At 41.9% G+C, this 20,066-nt stretch overlaps 2 protein-coding genes across 4 annotated transcripts in view; both read left to right on the plus strand.

Annotated features, from left to right (window-relative positions):
- syt10 (synaptotagmin X) overlaps positions 1-10,678 on the plus strand; it is an 18,412-nt gene extending 7,734 nt beyond the window's left edge. Inside the window, exons 1-7 of one of the 3 annotated variants that reach the window (XM_077709260.1) lie at positions 3,088-4,075; positions 5,391-5,790; positions 6,746-7,307; positions 8,357-8,477; positions 8,598-8,769; positions 8,845-8,974; positions 9,246-10,678. In XM_077709260.1, coding sequence (XP_077565386.1) covers positions 3,865-4,075; positions 5,391-5,790; positions 6,746-7,307; positions 8,357-8,477; positions 8,598-8,769; positions 8,845-8,974; positions 9,246-9,317 — 1,668 coding nt within the window. In that variant the 5' untranslated portion in view covers positions 3,088-3,864 and the 3' untranslated portion in view covers positions 9,318-10,678. Of the gene's footprint in view, positions 1-3,087; positions 4,076-5,390; positions 5,791-6,745; positions 7,308-8,356; positions 8,478-8,597; positions 8,770-8,844; positions 8,975-9,245 lie in introns of those variants that run through there. The other 2 variants (XM_077709261.1, XM_077709263.1) reach the window with 2 other exon arrangements.
- Positions 10,679-13,208: 2,530 nt separating this feature from the next.
- On the plus strand, positions 13,209-14,483 carry tnnt2c (troponin T2c, cardiac). Its single transcript, XM_077709583.1, has one exon. It carries the CDS (start codon positions 13,224-13,226, stop codon positions 14,013-14,015), a length of 792 nt encoding a protein of 263 aa, XP_077565709.1. The 5' UTR covers positions 13,209-13,223; the 3' UTR covers positions 14,016-14,483.
- The last annotated feature ends 5,583 nt before the right edge of the window (positions 14,484-20,066 follow it).

Raw genomic sequence — 20,066 nt, forward strand, 5'->3', positions numbered from 1 at the left:
TAGCATTTGTGGGCCCAATTTGCCATTATTACAGGGACATACAGGAGTTGATCTGTGTGGAGTTGCCATGGTAACAACAGACAATATTCTTCAGACTACTGGCTGCAGGATTTTTTCAAAATAGAATTTTAGGGGATAAATACAAACAAAAAATATAAATAATACATGTTTGTAGTGCAATCCGATCAGACTTTTTGGAGACGTCCAATCCAGAGAGTTTACTGTTGAAACCAGCTCTCCAAATTATATTCATGAGAGAGAGTTTAATATCTATGTACTGTTTATTATCTAAGTCCTGTTTAACATCTAAGTACTGTTAAAAACAGTAGATATTTAGATATTAAACTGTTAGTGTTATGAGAGTTAATATTGATCTTGCTAGAAATTAAAAATGCCAGATAAGTTGCAGACCACTTCTATGTGTTCTCCATTAAGAATAGAAAAGGCATCATCCACGAAGGAAATGTGCTTTTGACTCCGCCGGTAACGCGAGCGCGCTCAATAGGAACAAAATTGCATTTGTGGCGTCTCGCAGGAGTGGGATTTCACCACATCCATTTAGGGAAAGGTTTTAATCGGCGGCTAAATGAATGATGAGGAAAGCTTATTGCAGTCTTTGACGCCCCCGTGGAAGCTCCCGAGCCATCTGCGGCCTTCTTTAGAAAGTCCCCCAAAAAAAAGTTAGGACAGTGTGAAAGTTTCTGCTGCGGCTTTCGTTGACTAATCGCAAACGCAGGTGCTAGCCCATCTTCTATCCTGTCGCCATGACTACAGCTTTCTCCCAAGGAGAAGCACGGTGACTGTGGACGCCACGGCGATAACAATCAAAACATTGTGACTGATGAGCCATCAACAATTCAATCCTTTCTTCTTGTGTCTCTGTTCAATCGCGTCTTGATTCCAAAGCAAGATGGAGGCAATTTGCCGAGCACGCCGACTCCTTAATCACCGCCGCAGCCACGCGTTTATTGATCAACCGGCTTAGCGACGCGTCACGTGCGCTCGACATGCGTTTGGCTAGCGGGGGATCGGGAACACATCTGCACTGCAGTATCTATCGTCCGCCAAGACCAGCCAGATTTATACCACACTAGTCTGACAGTTACAAAAGATGTCAGACATTTTTTTTTTAGCTCTTTACTTAATGTTGACATCTTTACCATCAGGCTTCCGATAAATGTCTTTGCTCGGGAGAGTTAAATAACAATTTGGCGGCTGGTTGTGTGCTGCAAACAGAGCAGATGAGGCGTTTAATGTTTCCAGAATAAACAATTACGCTTGTCATTTTTGTAAACAGTGAGATGACAGCCAAAAATGGTCATTATCATAGCATCTGTGAGGGATATTCATGAATAAATAGCGGATTTACTCGCTTATAAAGCCGTGTTTGTAACAAAATAAAATGATGACATGCACGAAAATGCAAGATGAAACGCCATAAAACAAGACAATGCGGCCAATACGGTCATTTATTTCAAAAATAGAGAAAAGATAAACAAATGAAATGCGAAAAAAATTTATTTTGATGTCTATAAATGGAAATTCAAGAAAAAAAAATATTTTAAAACTGTATTTTGCATAAAACCCCCCAAAAACTCACTTGTGCCTGCCATTGCTCGTTACTTGATCGCTATGGACACACTTTCTGGTTGCACTGCTCACATGACTACCTTTTTGACAAAGTAACACATTTGTACTCCTTATTAAAACCATAAATATGAAAGTGAAAATTGTGAATCGGGGGCGTCTTATACCAGAGAAATCTCAAAAATCAACGATTTAAGGCAATTTTAAGGGTAAAAACGGGACCTAAATCCCTTTCTAAATATCTATACAAAATACAAATGTTGTGGTTTTCTTGATATTTCCATATATCCAGAACTTCTACTCAATAAGTATTGATCCGCCACCAGCCAGAAGCCAAATACTAGTTATGAATTCATTTCAAATCACGGCACACGCTTGGATGTCTTTCAGCATCAATGGCTCTGTCAGAATTTTAGGTTTATTTTTTATACCCCGCAAAATACTGCATTTATCTCCTTACAGCCCTCACGAGGTCACGTTTCTAGATTGTAATTAAAGTGTACTTTTCTGACAGCAGGTCGAGAGGTTACAAGTGGTATTAATTACTGTATCCATAGCAACGGGAGGCGTCTAAACTACCGCAGTATCATTAGGATTACCCTTAACATCACTCTAAGGAATGACAACCAATGATAACCTTTCACATAAAGGGGAATGAGTTTGATTGTATTTGTTGTTGGGAAAAGGACAATTACTCTCTTGCTCATCAAGTGATTTTTGCGATAAGTGCACGCCAAGCGGGATTTTCTTTTTCTCCGTAGCAAAAAGCAACAGCGGCGGCGGCGCACACTCGAGCAGACGCTTAACAAACAATTCTGCGTGTGTCGCCAAGGAGACGGAGCCTTTGGAGTCACCTGTGTGGCTGGCGCCGGGAGATTTGGCTTTAGCAATTAAGTCAAATCAAACTCCTCTCAGGGTTCAAGTAGAGGCAAGGGATATGCGCTAATGTTTTTTTAACAAGGACTTTTGATCCATAATCATGCAAGACCTGAGAACATTTCAGCCTGTGGAGTTAGATGGCATCCCTTCTTGAAAATTTTTTATTGTCATTACACAATGACATTTACAGCTTTCACCACAAAGTGCACAAATAACAACAATCAAACAGATAAATATATTATCAATAAATAAGTGATGAATTAAGTAGTCCAAGTGAGATCAGCAGAGTGGCGTGGCCTTGTTCTTGGATGCTTATCTGACCCTCTGTGCCCGACTGTGACCGGACGTTTGGTCGCTGGACGTTTGGTCGCTGGACGTTTGGTCGCCAGTCAAATGGTGACGGAAAGTTTACTGTTGAAACCAGCTCTCAAAATTATATTCATGAGAGAGAGTTTAATATCTAAGACAGAAGTGTAATATCTAAGTACTGTTTGATATTGAAGTACTGTTTAATATCGAAGTACTGTTTCCTATCTAAGTACAATTTAATATCTAAGTACAGGGGGGGAAAAATGTCCCCAGACAATGTAAAAAGGTTTTTTTTTTTCCTGCTGCTGACCTTCCGAGGAAGCAGTAACCATGGTGCGTCCAGTCTGTTCTTTTCTGTTTACTCAAGTTTAATGACAAAAATAGAACAGCATGTACATTTCCGATGGCTTGATTTTCACCATCAATGTTTTCATTTTCCAATAATGACTTATTTTTTCATTTACCATTCCTGCACGTGTCAGCATCATACTATCAGCTATGCTATCTGATCGTAAATATGTAAAAATATGAAATCTGTAATGTATGAATCTTAGTCACAGGAATATAAAATACACAAGAGCATAATTGGACTAAATATTTCCATTCCATCAATATGACTTGCTTTAATTTTCTCATTAAAAAGGAAATAAACCATATATTTTTGACAAAAAAGGTTGGTAAAAGGCATAATTTACATTTTATGAAATGACAAATTAACTGAAATACATTTTTTTATTTGCACTTGTCCTAAAAGTGTTTCATAACCCCAAAAAACGTGTATGTTGAAACATCCCTAAGTAAAGGTAGGACTATAAGAATGGCATCTTAACCAATCTCTTTGCACTAGAGTCCTGAGAGGAGTGGGTGGTCCCACATAAGGTAGGGGGAGTATGCAACAGGTCCGCCTCACTTCCACACACACACAAAAACACACTTGAGGCGTGTGGAAGCTGCAAGCTCTGCGCTCTTTCGCCTGTTGCGCTCACTCGCCTCAAAAACCCTAGCATGAGTACATCATCTCTAAGAGTGGACGCCGATGGTGCCATCACCCACCTCTGCGGCGAGTCTTCCCTGTGACCGGCGGGCCAGATGAACCCCGGACGCCCGGGCTCGTCCTCCTCCGGCATGCAATGGCTTAACCGGAGAGACGTTAGCGTCCGGAGCGGAGATGGCATCACGTTGTGCCAGAGGGCTTTGCAGATCGTCACGGACCTTTGCCTGACAGGACACGTGGACTTGGAGAAATGCTCCGACATTTTCCCCTTGGAGAGTAGCAGTATACCAGGTAAAGGACATGCAGGTAAATGGCCATGAAGTCGTAAATGTTTTGTTTTTCTTCGGGCAACTTCAGCTACGCATGCATCCAAAATGACTGAAACAATCCTGGAAATCCAGACTGTTTTAACATGCTTTTTTTCTAGGAAGATGTTGTCTTTAATGCAGTTGTCATCAACTCCTGTCCAGTTGTCCAGATCTCCAAAATGTACCTGAATCTATTCATTTGAATAACTACCAAGATTTTGGACAGCTTTCTCAAGAGATTGAGGTGTGGTAGAGGTTGGAGATCCTCTGCAAATGGGTGCCTTTTTTTGTAATTTAACCACTTTTAAAGTGAAAAATTACTTTTGACAACATTCTTATGCAGTAGCTAATAAATGAGTATGCATTCCAGAAGTGTAATGCAAAAAAAAGAAGATTAAAGCAGCTCTAGACGTAGTATCACAGCCCCTTTTCCGTATTTTAGCTCACAGGTTAGCAGAGAGCCAGATGCACTCATCAAAAGAGCCACATGTGGCTCCAGAGCCATAGGTTGCCTACCCCCGGGCCATGGTGGTGCAGGTTTTCGTTCCAACCTATGATGAGGACAGATTTTCACCAATATGTTGTCTTATTTTTCTGCAGAAATCTCATTGGGCAAAGTGGCATCTATGGGTCAACTGGAGGCCAAAATGTAATCTTGGTGGGCCTGACATAGATGGAAATTTGCAAGCGGTTACCAATTAGAAATGAAACACTGCATTTGTGTTAAGAAACAACAAGTCAAGTGTGAAGTTTAACACCAGAAACTCACGAGTCTCACTTGTGGGCAAAACAGCTTATCGGAATGACTGATATTTGACAATCTTGCTATCGTCTCACATTCATATGCTGCCAAACCTTCCCAATAGATGGACAGCTACAAGTGAAGAAATAGATAGGCTTAGGTCAGGTACCTTTTTGACAAAGAAAACACAAACAATTGATATTTTCCAATGTTATTCCTTGTGAGCCATACTACCAATTTAAAAGTCAAAATACATACATGTAAACGAGTGCCATTTTCATTTTTTTTGTAATTTCACCACTTTTAAAGTGGAAAAAAATCAATATTTTTAAAAAGATTCTTATGCTGTTGCTAATCAATGAGAGGATGCTTTCCAGAAGAGTCTACTTAAAAAAAATGAAGATTAAAGCAGTTCTAGATGTCATATCTCAGTTCTGTCACTATCCATTTCCACATTTTAGCTCACAGGTTAGCAAAGAGCCTGATCCACTTATCCAAACAGCCACATGTGGCTCCCGAGCCATAGATTCCCTACCCCTTCGATAGGACATTGAAATGACTTTCTCCACAGATATCTCCATCAGTCTCCTGGCCGTGGTGGTGGGCTTTTGCGGCCTTGCCTTGCTGGTGGTGTCGCTTTTTGTCTTTTGGAAGCTGTGCTGGCCTTTCTGGCGGAGCAAGGCCATGACCGTCAACGGAGGACACGGCCCTCTCCACGTGGCCTTTCCCGACTCGCCGACCCGCCATTCGCCGCCCCTGCCCGATAAGATATCGGCGGTGGAGGAGAAGAAGAAGCGTTTGCCCGAGTCCAAGACTAACGGCAGGAGCTCGGTCAAACTCCTGGAGGCGGCCATGAAGATCAGCCAGACGTCCCCGGACATTCCCGCGGAAGTGCAGACCACCTTGAGGGAGAAGCCCAGCCGCCAAGCCAAGATCCAGAGACAGACCACTGAGCCCACGTCGTCCTCGAGGTAGCTCCTGTCCAATCGGGTCACGTTCACACCGTCCGTGGGCCGTTTTTTTTTTTTTTTATCACAGCCATGTTGACCTTTACATCTTCTTGTGGGGATTATATCTCTCGCTGTGTTTAAAAAAAAAACGAACTCCAGGCTAAAAGTGGTGTGGCGCAGTCCTGGGAAAGTACTATCTGCTATACGTGTGAACCCAGCTGCCATAGCAACGCCTGCAAGCCAGCCCAGTAATTAAACAATCACGCCACACTTTGCCTTTGTTTTCCAGGATGGCATTTCAAGGCCAATGTCCATAATTAGCATTGCCGTGGGCTGCCCAAAGACGTGGCCAGTAGACAGCTGTGCACACGCAATGTGGACCCGCTCCGGATCACTAATTAAATGCCAATAAGCAGCCAGTGACTTCTGTCATAAAGTTAAATTTCCGATAGGAAAGCTCGATTAGAGGTCGCGCTTTTATTTGTAGTTTTTAAACTTAACAAATTCAAAATGCGTAAACCTTGGTCATTTCTAAGGATTTTTTTAAAGTGCTAGTTTGACTGTCACTCAAACAGTGAGGCGTTTATTGTTAAAATGGTTATGAAATAGCCATACCGCGTGTCATTTAATTATTGTTGTGACAAGAAAGCCACAATACAGTCATACTTTTTACTTATGAAGGCCTTTAGGTACAAAATGTTCAGGTTATGAAAGCTTTTGAGTTGCAAATGAGTGGCTCAAGATGCACAAAAAGATCCAAGTTACAAAAAAGCTCTTAATTTCGTAAGTAGTGGTATGACTTCGTATATTAGTCCAAAAATGGCGGACAATGCCATTTTAGTTGACCGTAAAGATAAAATAATGTCGTCGAGGTGAATCAAAATCAAAAATGTAAAAAATGGATATATTGTATATGAAGAATCCATGAAATGTGAACAAAACGAAAGAAAAAACTGAAATATGTCTTTTTCCACAGGCACAACTCATTCCGCCGACACCTGCCACGGCAGATGAACGTCAACAGCTTCGACTTGAGCATGGACGCCGTTCCATTCCGCCAATCCTCCACGGCCAGCATCGGCAGAATCAAACCGGAACTTTACAAGCAGAAATCGGTGGACTCGGACGGCGAGCCCAGAGAAGCCGTGGAAACTTGCGGCAAACTTAGCTTTTCCTTACGTTACGACTACGAGGAGCGAGCGCTGGTGGTGAAGATCCTCAAAGGCGTGGATCTGCCCGCCAAAGACTTCACGGGGACCTCGGACCCATACGTGAAGATCTATCTTCTGCCCGAGAGGAAGAAAAAGTTCCAGACCAGGGTCCAGCGCAAAAACCTCAATCCCACCTTTGACGAAAGCTTCCGTTTCCCCGTGGGTTACGACGAGCTGTGCAATCGCAAGCTGCATCTGAGCATCTACGACTTTGACCGTTTCACCAGCCACGACATGATCGGCCAAGTGGTGGTGGACAACCTTTTCGAGCTCTCTGACCTTTCTCGCGAGGCGGTGGTCTGGAAAGATATCCATGCCGCCACTACGGTGAGTCATCTTGTCCCTCCTGGGAGAAAACAAAATACAAAAGCCTCCACAATCCAGTTCTATTGAGAGCAAACCCTCAGTCAACATCTTAAAGTACATTTTCCCTCAGCCATAAAACAAACGACAATAATAAAAGGACAATTCCAAAGTTTTCCCAATTCGATATTAAACAGTACTTAGATATTGAACAGTACTTAGATATTGAACAACACTGAGATGTTAAACAGTACTTAGATATTGAACAGTACTTAGATAATAAACAGTACTTAGATATTAAACTGTACTTGGTTATCAAACAGTACTTGGTTATCAAACAGTACTTAGATATCAAACAGTACTTAGATATTAAACAGTACTTAGATATTAAACAGTACTTAGATATTAAACAGTACTTAGATATTAAACAGTATTTAGATATCAAACAGTACTTAAACAGTACTTAGATATCAAACTCTCTCTCTTAGATATTAAACTCTCCCTCTTAGATATTAAACTCTCCCTCTTAGATATCCAACTCTCTCTCTCATAAATATAATTTTGAGAGCTGGTTTCAACAGTAAACTCTCTGGGGAGAATGTTCAAAGCCCTGGCGAGTGGATAAAAACAATTTTTTTCTAACTGCTGTGAAGTGGGTCCCCCCTTATGACTGTTAAGAGGCAGACATCCTCTACAAGTGGTAATTGAAAGGCATTATATACGCCAAATCATGCCCACGTTTCAAAAACACTTTTTTTTACGAATGCAATTATAGCAAGAAAGCCCACAATCACAAAACCAAAATCATTTAATGATCCAAACAACCGACACTTAAAAAAGCATGTTAAAACCATTTTACTACACGAATTAAATCAAGGCCTTTTGGGAGTAGCACTATTAATACAAGAAATGCAAAATCTCCTTATTTTGCCCTTTCCATCTCGCTATAAACTCTCCACTGGAAAGAAAAATGTCATTTTTTGAGTTTGAAAGGTTACATCATCAAGTCTACATGACTGTCTACCCGCTACGATCACACGTTTCATAACCAAGTTTTCTTTTTCTCCCATTAGGAGACGGTTGATTTGGGGGAGATCATGTACTCGCTGTGCTACCTCCCCACGGCGGGGAGGATGACTCTGACCGTCATCAAATGCCGAAACCTCAAAGCCATGGACATCACAGGCTCCTCAGGTATGGCCGCCCATCAAAAGGCACTGGCTCACGGGGTAGCAAATCGGGCGGCGGGTCGCCACTTCAAATCGCCAACACACAGCTAAAATACACAGCAGTTATGGACGCTTGCTCTTTCAGATCCCTATGTAAAAGTCCACCTGATCTGTGAGGGACGCAGGCTGAAGAAGAGGAAAACAAGCATCAAGAGAAGTACTCTCAACCCCGTGTACAACGAGGCCATCATCTTTGACATACCCCCGGAAAACGTGGAACAAGTCAGCCTCTCCATCCAGGTCATGGATTACGATCGGTGAGCTCACCAACACCGCGTATATCTACATCCGCGGCCATTTTCCATCCCGCGGCAAACCCATTTCGCCAACAGGGTGGGACATAACGAGGTGATTGGCGTCTGTCACGCCGGGCCGGACGCCGAAGGCCTCGGACGGGATCACTGGAACGAGATGCTGGCTTACCCGCGGAAGCCCATTACCCACTGGCACGCTCTGGGAGAGGTAGGCTCGAACCCTTGACGGGGCGCTCGTGGAACTCCTCGACGGACGTCCAATACGTTTCCACATCCGTTGGTCCGCCCCTTTCGGTCCAAAAGGATCGGATGTCCCTAGTTTAGAAATGAATTGGATCTAAACTAGGGGTGGGAAAACTTTTGGGCCCGGGGGGCCATATTGACTTTAAAAAATGGACAGATGGGCCAAGTCTGCACAAGATATGATACATATAAAAAAGTGCCTCCGTTAACCGTGTTGGCATTATTGTATCCTTTAGTGGCCCGGAAGGGGTGCGAGCTTCGAGAGTCAAGTCACGTGTACGTCACCCAAACCTCCTCCGACGCCATAAGGTAGCACCAATACGTCAAGTTGGAAACATCTGCTTTTGCGGCGCCCATGTTGAATTATTATTTTTTTAAAATCATTTAATCATATCTGTACAGTATGACCGAGCTACAAAATGTCGGAGTCGGAACAAACCAGCCGGGTGTCTCGGACCCGCTTCCGGGCCACTTCTGGCCCGCAGGCCGCACTTTTGACACGGATAGAAATTTGACAGGGTATGAATATTTTAGCAAAAAACTGAATGCACAAGGGCTGGGTTAATATCTCAGAGTTTGCATCAGTCAACAAAAGCAGATTCCATATTGAAATATTTATCGCAAATATAGCAGTTAAATGTAGCAGACATAGAGTATGTATAGAAAAAGAAAGAAAAAAAACGGATTATTTACTACTACATGTAACGTAACAGCTGTATTTAAATACTGAGATTATGATCAATGTCAAAGTACTGTTGTACTGTGGTTGCACATTCAAATGAAAAGTCTATATAGTAAATAATACAGGTGTACAGTAAAGTCAATTATCAATGGATGTGTTTCATTGTGGATGAAATTTAAAGAGTTTATTGAAGTTTATCAGTCTAACGTGCAAAAAAAATCTACCAAACAAAACAAAAAAGTTATAAAAACAATGACTGCATCCAATGTTTTGATTCCGGTTGCTTTCTAATGATGGTTAGGATAGTATTCAAGATTGGTGTCTTTGTTTTTGGTTTTTCATCAACATGCTCCATTTATCGTGGTACTCGTTTGGTCGCCCGGACGTTTGGTCGCCCGGACGTTTGGTCGCCCGGACGTTTGGTCGCCCGGACGTTTGGTCGCCCGGACGTTTGGTCGCCCGGACGTTTTGTCGCCCGGACATTTTTTTCGGTGAGTTATAAAATTTCCATTTGCAGAAAATAGCAACGTTTTCGTCTTCTTTTAATTTGTAAACAAATGAATATGTACATTTCTACATAAAGCCATACAAGTGTTGATGCATCAACAACAAGTGTCTTGTCAGTTTGAACAATAACAACAAAAAAGGCTATGTACTGTTATGAAAGTATTACAAGCACACGGTACAATGACGCTTTCTTCTGCACTGCCGTCCTTGGTAGAATATTTTCTTTGTAGCATGCCTCATGTTTTATGAAAGATTCAAATGTTATCATACTGGTAGATAATAAAAAAAAGTCTTTATGTACTTCTATTGTTTGGTGACAGTGGAGTCACGTTCCTCTTGGATTCCGTACAAACGACGTCACGTCATGTATTGAACAGTTGTGATAAAACTTTTGTAATTCACAGTCCAAATTTGGAATATCATTATTGTGTCAATTTCATAGGCGTTTTAACCAAATAAAGCGACATTGTGTGCAAATGATTGGGGCTTTTTTTGTGTTTTTTGTGCAGGTCTTTTTCAGAAAACAGTTTGCAGCCTCACGGAAAAAAATAGAAGAAAAGTATTGTCTGTTTTGAATATTTAGCTTACTAAGAATTTCCAAAAGGTTGTAGTTTTATTATCATGTTCATGGTTTGCATAAGCACACTGTTAAATGTCACAAGAACATACACATGCTTTTAAGATGGGTGATGAAAAACAAATCCATCCTTTTAAGGGAAGAAAACATAATTGATGGTGCACTAGATTTTTAAACTGAGACTTTTAATATCGGCATAGATGCTCACAAATAGGAGACCATTCTAATGTCCAAAAACTCTTGTAGAAGCCTATTTAGGATGTCTTAATTACCCGGTTTGGCTAATAATTGTAATTTGACTTTAAAAGGCAGACAGGCAGGCTTTATCCAAGGGCTAACGTTAACAATCCAGCTGCAGCATGAGTCACCGTTTTCCACAGTTTTCTTCTTGAATTTCCCCAAAAAATGCTGGTTCAATATATGTCAATTGTTAATTTATTTATATGCTCGGGGTCCATTTGCAATTCTTTTTTGAGCTTCAGTTGATTGACCAATGGTTTTATGTTCTTCGTCTTAGATATTAAACTCTCTCTTAAATATTACACCCTCTCTTAGATATTAAACTCTCTCTCTTAGATATTAAACTCTCTCATTATTCAAAATTGAGATTGTTTGAGTGAATGCTGATGTGCATATACGTATGTTTCCATCCAAATAACTCCATTATTTTCTCACCTAAGTGTTCACATACTTTTTTTGTCTTGCTTCTTGACAATGCACATCCAGTACTTTTTGAAAAATAATAGCATTTTTTCTCCCCAAACACTGTAAATATTCATAAAGGCAGAAAATGGAGGGATTTGCACCATCCATTTTTTCTCATTACGCGGACGCTGGCAGGTCAAAAGTCGCGTCGCTAATGGCGAGTCGGTAGTCGGCGCTCCGATTCTGAGGACAATTGGCGTTTGGGGGAATAACGGACTGGACATTTACGTTATGTCACCAGCCATTAAGGTCATAATGTGCAATTTTATGGAACCTTCATTAAAGTGAATGATGGCTTCAATTCAACTGTATATTGTAAAATAAACAAGTTTTGGAACTATCGTTTTTTTTCTCGCATATTGACCGTCTTCGTATATGAGCCTTAAAAATCACTTACAATTGTTGAATTTGACTACAAATGTGTTACTTTGAAGGGAAAATCTTTTTGAAAAATCATTGCCTATTGTATTTTTTATGTGTTTTACAGCCCTTCTATCTTTTTTTAAATTTTAATATTTCTTAATACATTCCTTTTTACTTGACTTTGTACTTTATACTCTTTACTTTAATGATGGGTGATGTGTATGTTAATGTTTGAGTCCTTTTTTCTGTTTATGTTTTATATGTACTGTTAACGGATGCACTTTTTTAGTTGTGTCATATCTTGTGCTGACCCCGGTCCAACTGTGAATTTTTTGAAGTCGATGTGGCCCCCGGGCCCAAAAGTTTGTCCACCCCTGGTATAGTGTATACATACATAGATACTCATTTAGCTTATGTTTACATTGTGATTCAGTTTGTCCGCACATTCTGACTTCTGATGGAACGCAGTAATCGCAAAGGGAGTATTTTGATGGGGATTCTCCGCCAGCAGAAAGAGCCAGCACCTGTTCCTGATGTCACTTAGTAAGATCATCCTTCTTTAAAGTGTCTTTTGTCCTTTACCACAAATAACCCGCAAGGCCCGAGTCCTTTTGCCCTTTTGTCACTCTTTGTCTGACCTCAAGCTCTCGAGAGGTCGCTGCCAATCCTCCCGTGAAAAGTAGTCGCTTGCAAAAGCTTCAGCAATGAAAACGATCTACCGGGTTAAAGAGAAAAACAACCTTAACCTGAAAGTGAACCCTTTAAATGTTGTCGCAGCGGGGCTATTTCTCAGGCTAACCTTCTCCATAGAGGGCACATTTTAATTCCATTCCATAGTGGCGACAGCCACGTGCAAATGTTGACAGACGAATGGACGTCCGTACAGAAGGATGAATGGCCAGGCGTAAATAAAGGATCATTTTAAGTGGCCCGCCATGTTTTGGACTCAAAGAAAATGTAGCTCAAACAAATAAAACAAAAAAATCGGAGACTACTACTACTACATTTGGGCCCTTTGCCACTTCCTATACGGACGCTCCCTTACTTCAGGCATCCAATGCCGCCAATGGCTTCAGTGTTTATACGGGTTGACCATATGTTATTTGGCATTCCTTAATAGTATTTGGTTGTTTAGCGCATCTGTCACGCCTCCGAAATAGTCTCTCTTGCCATCCCGACAAAGGAATGGAGAAGCGCAGTGGGGTCGGACCCTAGCCAGGGGATCTTCTGGAAAAAATAGACACTCGGATCTGTCCCGCGACCTCCCCTGACAAGAATTCTGTGCGTCACGTGATCCTGGCAAAGCCTTAAAAGCCTGACCAACCTGGCCATCAGTCTTCAGACGGCGGCCCGTGTCCACGCTTCTTTGACTTCCTTAAAATGTCAGACATGGAAGACATCCCGGAGGAGCAAGAATATGAGGAAGAAGAAAAAGAGTTCCAAGATGAAGAAGTAGGAGAAGCTGAGAAACAGGAGCAGGAGGAAGGGTCCAAATGGCGACCCAAAACCACCTATGTGCCTAACATAGCTCCACCCAAGCTGCCAGACGGCGAGAAGGTGGATTTCGACGACCTCCACCGCAAACGCCTAGAGAAGGACTTTGGCGATCTGCGGGGCCTCATCGAGCTCCACTTCTCCACCCGACAGAAGGAGGAAGAGGAGCTACTGGCCCTGCGCAACCGTATCGAACGCCGCCGCTCCGACCGAGCCGAGCAACAGCGGGAACGTGCCGAACAAGAGCGCCAACGCCAGGCCCGTTTGACCGAAGAACGACTCCGGCGCGAGGAGGAGGCGGCCAAGTTGCGCGCCGAGGAGGAGGCCAAGAAAAAGAAGATCTTCACCAACAAGTCTTTCGGGGGATACTTGCAGAAGGCCGAGCAGAAGAAGAGCAAGAAGCTGACGGCGCGCGAGGAGAAGAAGAAGGTTCTGATGGAACGCCGCAAGCCGCTGAACATCGATCATCTCGGTCGGGAGAAGCTGTCCGAGAAGGCGCTGGAGCTGCGGGAGAGGCTCTGCCTCCTCCACACCCACAAATTCGACTTGGCCGAAAAGCTCAAACGGCAGAAGTATGAAATCTACGTGCTGCGAAACCGTGTCAGCGACCACCAGCGGGGCTCCAAAGCGTCCAAGACCTCTCACAGCGTAAAGGGGAAGTCCGGCTCCTGGAAATGACTGAAGGAAGGCCTCTTGGCGGAATTACTTAGTTCAGGGGTGTCAAACTCTCTTTGGTCCGCGGGCCGAAATGACATAGAACTGACAATAAGCCCACTTTTTTTCATTTGTATTAGTCACTAATACTAATAATCAGTGCAAAGAATGAGTAAATTATCAAAAAGTTTATTAACAGAATTTTCCTTTTACATTATGAACAATATATTATGAACAAGAGAATAACATAAGAACATAAATAAAGTATGTGCAATTTTAACAACACTTTTACACAGTTAAACATATATTTAAGTGTGTTGTACATACATTAGCGGATAATACAAGAATTACACATTTTAAAGAAAAATCATATATTTTTTTATACATTGCAGCTTTCTTCCCCGTGCCGTACCAAACCACCAGACGGGCCGGATCCGGCCCGCGGGCCGTATGTTTGACACCAATGACTTAGTTCAATTTGCCAATATCGTCCGACCGCTTTGTCATTGTGCTAAGCGTATTAAAGTTGCTCTTCAGTACTCAGTGTGTCACTACTTTTTGTTAGCAAACGCAACTATTTGCTTTGCATTGGGGGCAAAGTTCCCTCTAATTTTCCGTGTTTCCTCAATATTAGTTAGACAAACCTGGCCCAGAAGTATAGCGCCAGTTCCCGAGCATCTTTCGGGACGTGGCTTGGTACCGTCCGGTCGTCATGGAGACCATGGAGGCAGTCGGTCTATACTGTCAGACCTCCTCCGCCCACCGCCACGTACAATCTGTCACTCGGGCTTCAAGGTGAACGTTTGGGATGGCAAGGGAACGGGAGAAAAACACCCCAAACAGACATCACACATTAAGCACGTGGCTGTTCCTCACTGGTCAATGCCATCACAGGTGACCGATGGGAGGCAGGCTCTTCATCACCCCCGACCTGCTGCACGCTGATGAAGGCAAACTCATTAGCCTAAGCTTGTATTGGTGGTCAATTTCTAGAGCCTGATTAGGCATGTTTTAGAAAGTCTTCAACCCCCCTAAAATATTCCTTTCGCCCAGACATGGGCAAACTACGGCCCGTGGGCCACATCCGGCCCACGAGGCCTTTTAATACGGCCCGACTTTAATGATGAGTGATGGGTATGTTAATACTTGAGTCCTATTTTTCCTATTTATGTTTCATATGTACTGTTAACGGATGCACTTTTTTTATATGTATCCTATCTTGTGCTGACCACGCCCATCTGTCACATTTTTAAAGTCAATGTGGCCCCCACTGGGCCCAAAAGTTTGCCCACCCCTGAGCTAGAATAACAAGAATGAAAAGGCTCAAATCTGACAAAACAGAAACTTAAATATGGACCATATTTTTGGACTAAAAGTTGCACAGAATCAGGTATTAAGATGCATTTAATGAATTCTTTTGAAATGAGTTGTGAACCTACATTACATTATGCTACACATTAAAAAATGGAAGGAAAGCCTTGAACGACCTCTATAGGCTAGTATTGTGTAGTACAAGAAGTTTTTTGGTGCAATCCAAACTATACTAGTGTATCAGTCCAAACTATTTGCAGTAAATATGTTTGACCAATGGAGGAGAACGTGTATATAATTTTACAAATTACTCTAAACTTCCTAAATAAGTGGCGAGCTATTACTACTGGTGGCCCAGTGGTTCAGTCATCAAATGCCGTGTCTGTGGTCTTGGGTTCAAATCCCAGTACTGGCAAAGATTTTCCAAATATTATTCAGGTACATGAATGAGTTAAGAGTATAAGTATTACTACCTCCTTTCACAGGATGGTGGCCCAATGGCTAAGTCATCAGCCCCCCACTTCTGGGGTCATGGGTTCGAATCCCAGTGCATGCAAAGATTTTCCAAATATTATTCAGGTAAATGAAAGAGATAAGATAAGTAAGATAAGTACTACTACTTACTCTTACAGGATGGTGGCCCAATGGAAATATCATCAGGCTGCCACCTCTGAGTCCAAGGTTCAAATCCCAGTACCTGCAAAGATTTTCCAAATATTATTCAGGTAAATGAATGAGATTAGAGTATAAGTATTACCATTTTCTATCACAGGGTGGTGGCCCAGTGGCTAAGTCATCAGGCTGCCACTTCTTTGGTCCTGGGTTCAAATCCCAGTGCCTGCAAAGAATTTCCAAATATTATTCAGGTAAATGAATGAGATTAGAGTATAAGTATTACTACTTTCTATCACAGGGTGTTGGCCCAGTGGCTAAGTCATCAGGCTGCCACCTCTGTGGTCCTGGGTTCAAATCCCATTTCATGCAAAGATTTTCCAAATATTATTCAGGTAAATGAATGAGATTAGAGTATAAGTATTACTACTTTCTATCACAGGGTGTTGGCCCAGTGGGTAAGTCATCAGGCTGCCACCTCGGTGGTCCTGGGTTCAAATCCCAGTGCATGCAAAGATTTTCCAAATATTATTCAGGTAAATGAATGAGATTAGAGTATAAGTATTACTACTTTCTTTCACAGGGTGGTGGCCCAATGGTTAAGTCATCAGCCTCCCACTTCTGGGTTCCTGGGTTCAAATCCAAGTGTATGCAAAGATTTTCCAAATATTATTCAGGTAAATGAATGAGATTAGAGTATAAGTATTACTACTTTCTCTCACAGTGGGGTGGCCCAGTGGCTAGGTCATCAGGCTGCCACCTCTGTGGTCCTGGGTTCAAATCCCTGTGCCTACAAAGATTTTCTAATTATTATTCTGGTAAGTTAATGAGACAAGAGTATAAGTATTACTAACTTGTCTCGCAGGGTGGTGGCCCAGTGGCTAAGTCATCAGCCTCCCACTTCTGGGGTAATGGGTTTGAATCCCAGTTCCCGCAAATATTTTCCAAATATTATAAAGGTAAATCAATGAGACAAAAGTATAAGTATTACCAATTTCTTCCACAGGATGGTGGTCCAGTGGTTAAGTCATCAGCCTTACCCTTCTGGGGTTATAGGTTCGAATCCCAGTGCCTGCAAAGCTTTTCCAAATATAATTCAGGTAAATGAATGAGATAAGAGTATAAGTATTACTACTTTCTTCCACAGGGTGGTGGCCCAGTGGCTAAGTCATCAGTCTGCCACCAGTGTGGTTCTAGGTTCAATTCCCAGTGCCGGCAAAGATTTTCTGAATATTCAGTTAAAAGAATAAGTTAAAATGCCTAAGTGTTTAAGTGTATAAGTATTCAGTGGTGGATGAAACATTTAGTCAAAAAATTACTAAGTGTTAACCCCGTTTATTTGGATAAAACTATAAGTACGACTGCTTTCTCCCACAGGGTGGTGGCCCAATGGCTAAGTCATCAGTCTACCACCGGTGCAGTCCTGGGTTCAATTCCCAGTGCTGGCAAAGATTTTCCAAATATTCGGTTAAAATAATAAGTTAAAATGTCTAAGTGTTTAAGTGTATAAGTATAAGTATTCAGTGGTGGATGAAACATTTAGTCAAAAATTAACTGTGTTTAACCCCATTTCCTTGGATGAAACTATAAGTACTACTTCTTTCTCCCACAGGTCGGTAGCCCAGTGGCTAAGTCATCAGTCTACCACTGGTGTGGTCCTGGGTTCAATTCCCAGTGCCGGCAAAGATTTTCCAAATATTCAGTTAAAATAATAAGTTAAAATGTCTAAGTGTTTAAGTGTTTAAGTGTTTAAGTGTATAAGTATAAGTATTCAGTGGTGAATGAAGCATTTTAACAAAAAAATGACTAAGTGTTTAACCCCATTTCCTTGGATAAAAGTATAAGTACTACTCCTTTCTCCCACAGGTCGGTAGCCCAGTGGCTACGTCATCAGTCTACCACCGGTGCAGTCCTGGGTTCAATTCCCAGTGCTGGCAAAGATTTTCTAAATATTCAGTTAAAATAATAAGTTAAAATGTCTAAGTGTTTAAGTGTATAAGTATAAGTATTCAGTGGTGGATGAAACATTTAGTCAAAAAATGACTAAGTGTTTAACCCCATTTCCTTGGATAAAAGTATAAGTACTACTCCTTTCTCCAACAGGTCGGTAGCCCAGTGGCTAAGTCATTAGTCTACCACCGGTGTGGTCCTGGGTTCAATTCCCAGTGCCGGCAAAGATTTTCCAAATATTCAGTTAAAATAATAAGTTAAAATGTCTAAGTGTTTAAGTGTATAAGTATTCAGTGGTGAATGAAGCATTTTAACAAAAAAATGACTAAGTGTTTAACCCCATTTCCTTGGATAAAACTATAAGTACTACTTCTTTCTCCCACAGGTTGGTAGCCCAGTGGCTAAGTCATCAGTCTGCCACCGGTGTGGTCCTGGGTTCAATTCCCAGTGCCGGCAAAGATTTTCTAAATATTCAGTTAAAATAATAAGTTAAAATGTCTAAGTGTTTAAGTGTATAAGTATAAGTATTCAGTGGTGAATGAAGCATTTTAACAAAAAAATAACTAAGTGTTTAACCCCATTTCCTTGGATAAAACGTTTCAACACCCTTGTATAAGTGGGGCACGAGTTGGTGTTGTGGGTTGCACACTCGCCTTTGCACCGAGAGAACGTGAGTTCGCTTCCCGGTGTCGGCGGTTCACTGACCAAGCAAGCGGTCGAGGGTCGGCCGAAGGCCGACCCGAGAACGCCTTTCGCACATACAGGTCCATCAAGTGTCTTCCGAACTGCCGAAGGCAGTTCGGAATATAACCTTTTGCTGAAAAGTATGACAAAGTGTTTAATAAAAATTAAAAAGTTTTTCTTTTTTTTTTTTTTCTTCTTCTTATTCTTCTTATTCTAGTTACCGAACCACGCGGTGTAGTGATCAGCCAAAGGTCGACAGCGAGAATCGAACCCAGGTCTCCCAGACGGGAGTCCAGTGTTCTAACCTCTGCGCCAACCAAGTGACTACACTTCCCTTAGTAATCATTTGAGTTTCTTGACAAGAAATCCACAGAAACAACTAAGTGAAAAAGTGTCACAACCGGGAATTGAACCAAGGTCTCCCAGATGGGAGTCCAGTGATCTAACCTCTGCGCCACAAAGAAGTTATATCTTCCTCTGTCATCATCTGAAGTTCTTTACTACAAATACACAGAAACAAATAAGTGAAAATGTGACCCAACCGGGATTCGAACCCAGGTCTCCTACACAGGAGTCAGGTGAGTTAACCTCTACACCACGGTGACATGCTATACTATGTTGTCTTTTCAATGAAAAAGCCCATTGGTCTTGATGCTATAAAACAGAATCTGTTAAATTTTTACCAAATATTGAGTAACAGCTTTACTTAGTATTTTGAATCAACTCACCTTTATTCCATCCAAGTCATCTGGCTCCATTAAAAGTTTAACATTTGAAACACAAAGAATACTTTATTGTATTCTACGTGTATACAATTTTAGTGAAAGCAGTAGTGAAAACAAGCAAAGGCAAAAAAAACAACCCTATAGGTTACTTTGATTCTCTCAAATGTACATCAAAAATAGCTAACCAAACGGAACGAATAAACAATCTTTGTACCTTGAACTCAATGTTTACTTCATTTTTCTGGATCACAGCATGCGTGGGTGGATGTTATCAGGACATATTTTTATGCGGGCGGTGATCCAGGTGTGGCAGCTCAAATGTAGTGCAGGCCCAATACGGGCCACTGCTGGTGATGCTATCAGTGTTGTGCCCAAAACATGAAAAACAACCTGCTGTAGACATGTTTGTGTTCGTGTGTTATGGATTGGACAGTGTCACTACTTGTACTTTTTAATTTGGGCCTTAATCCAGAACGTGCACGCACCCAGATGTGTTTGTGTGAGTCAGGTTAAGGTATGTCTTCATGTGCCAAGTCAATGGCTTGTAATGTTTTTCTGGCTGCATGTTTGGTGGGTCTTCGTGTTGGTACACGTCGGTCGCCGATTCTTCTTCTTCTTTTCCCACCCCCTCTTCCTTCTCACAAACACATTTTTGTGCGGCCTTAACGACCGATTAAATGGAAACTTGGCACTTCTCTCAGACAGTCAAATGTTGACAGTCCAAATGGATTGGATGTTTATGACTGGCAACATTATTGACGTGATTGTGACTGCACAACACCTTGGACATGGT

This window comes from Stigmatopora nigra, chromosome 23 (genome assembly GCF_051989575.1).
Source record: "Stigmatopora nigra isolate UIUO_SnigA chromosome 23, RoL_Snig_1.1, whole genome shotgun sequence".
NCBI lineage: Eukaryota > Metazoa > Chordata > Actinopteri > Syngnathiformes > Syngnathidae > Stigmatopora > Stigmatopora nigra.

Bases quoted from the DNA above. Each gene is read 5' to 3' on its own strand.
- tnnt2c (XM_077709583.1), top strand. From the start codon at position 13,224: ATGTCAGACATGGAAGACATCCCGGAGGAGCAAGAATATGAGGAAGAA.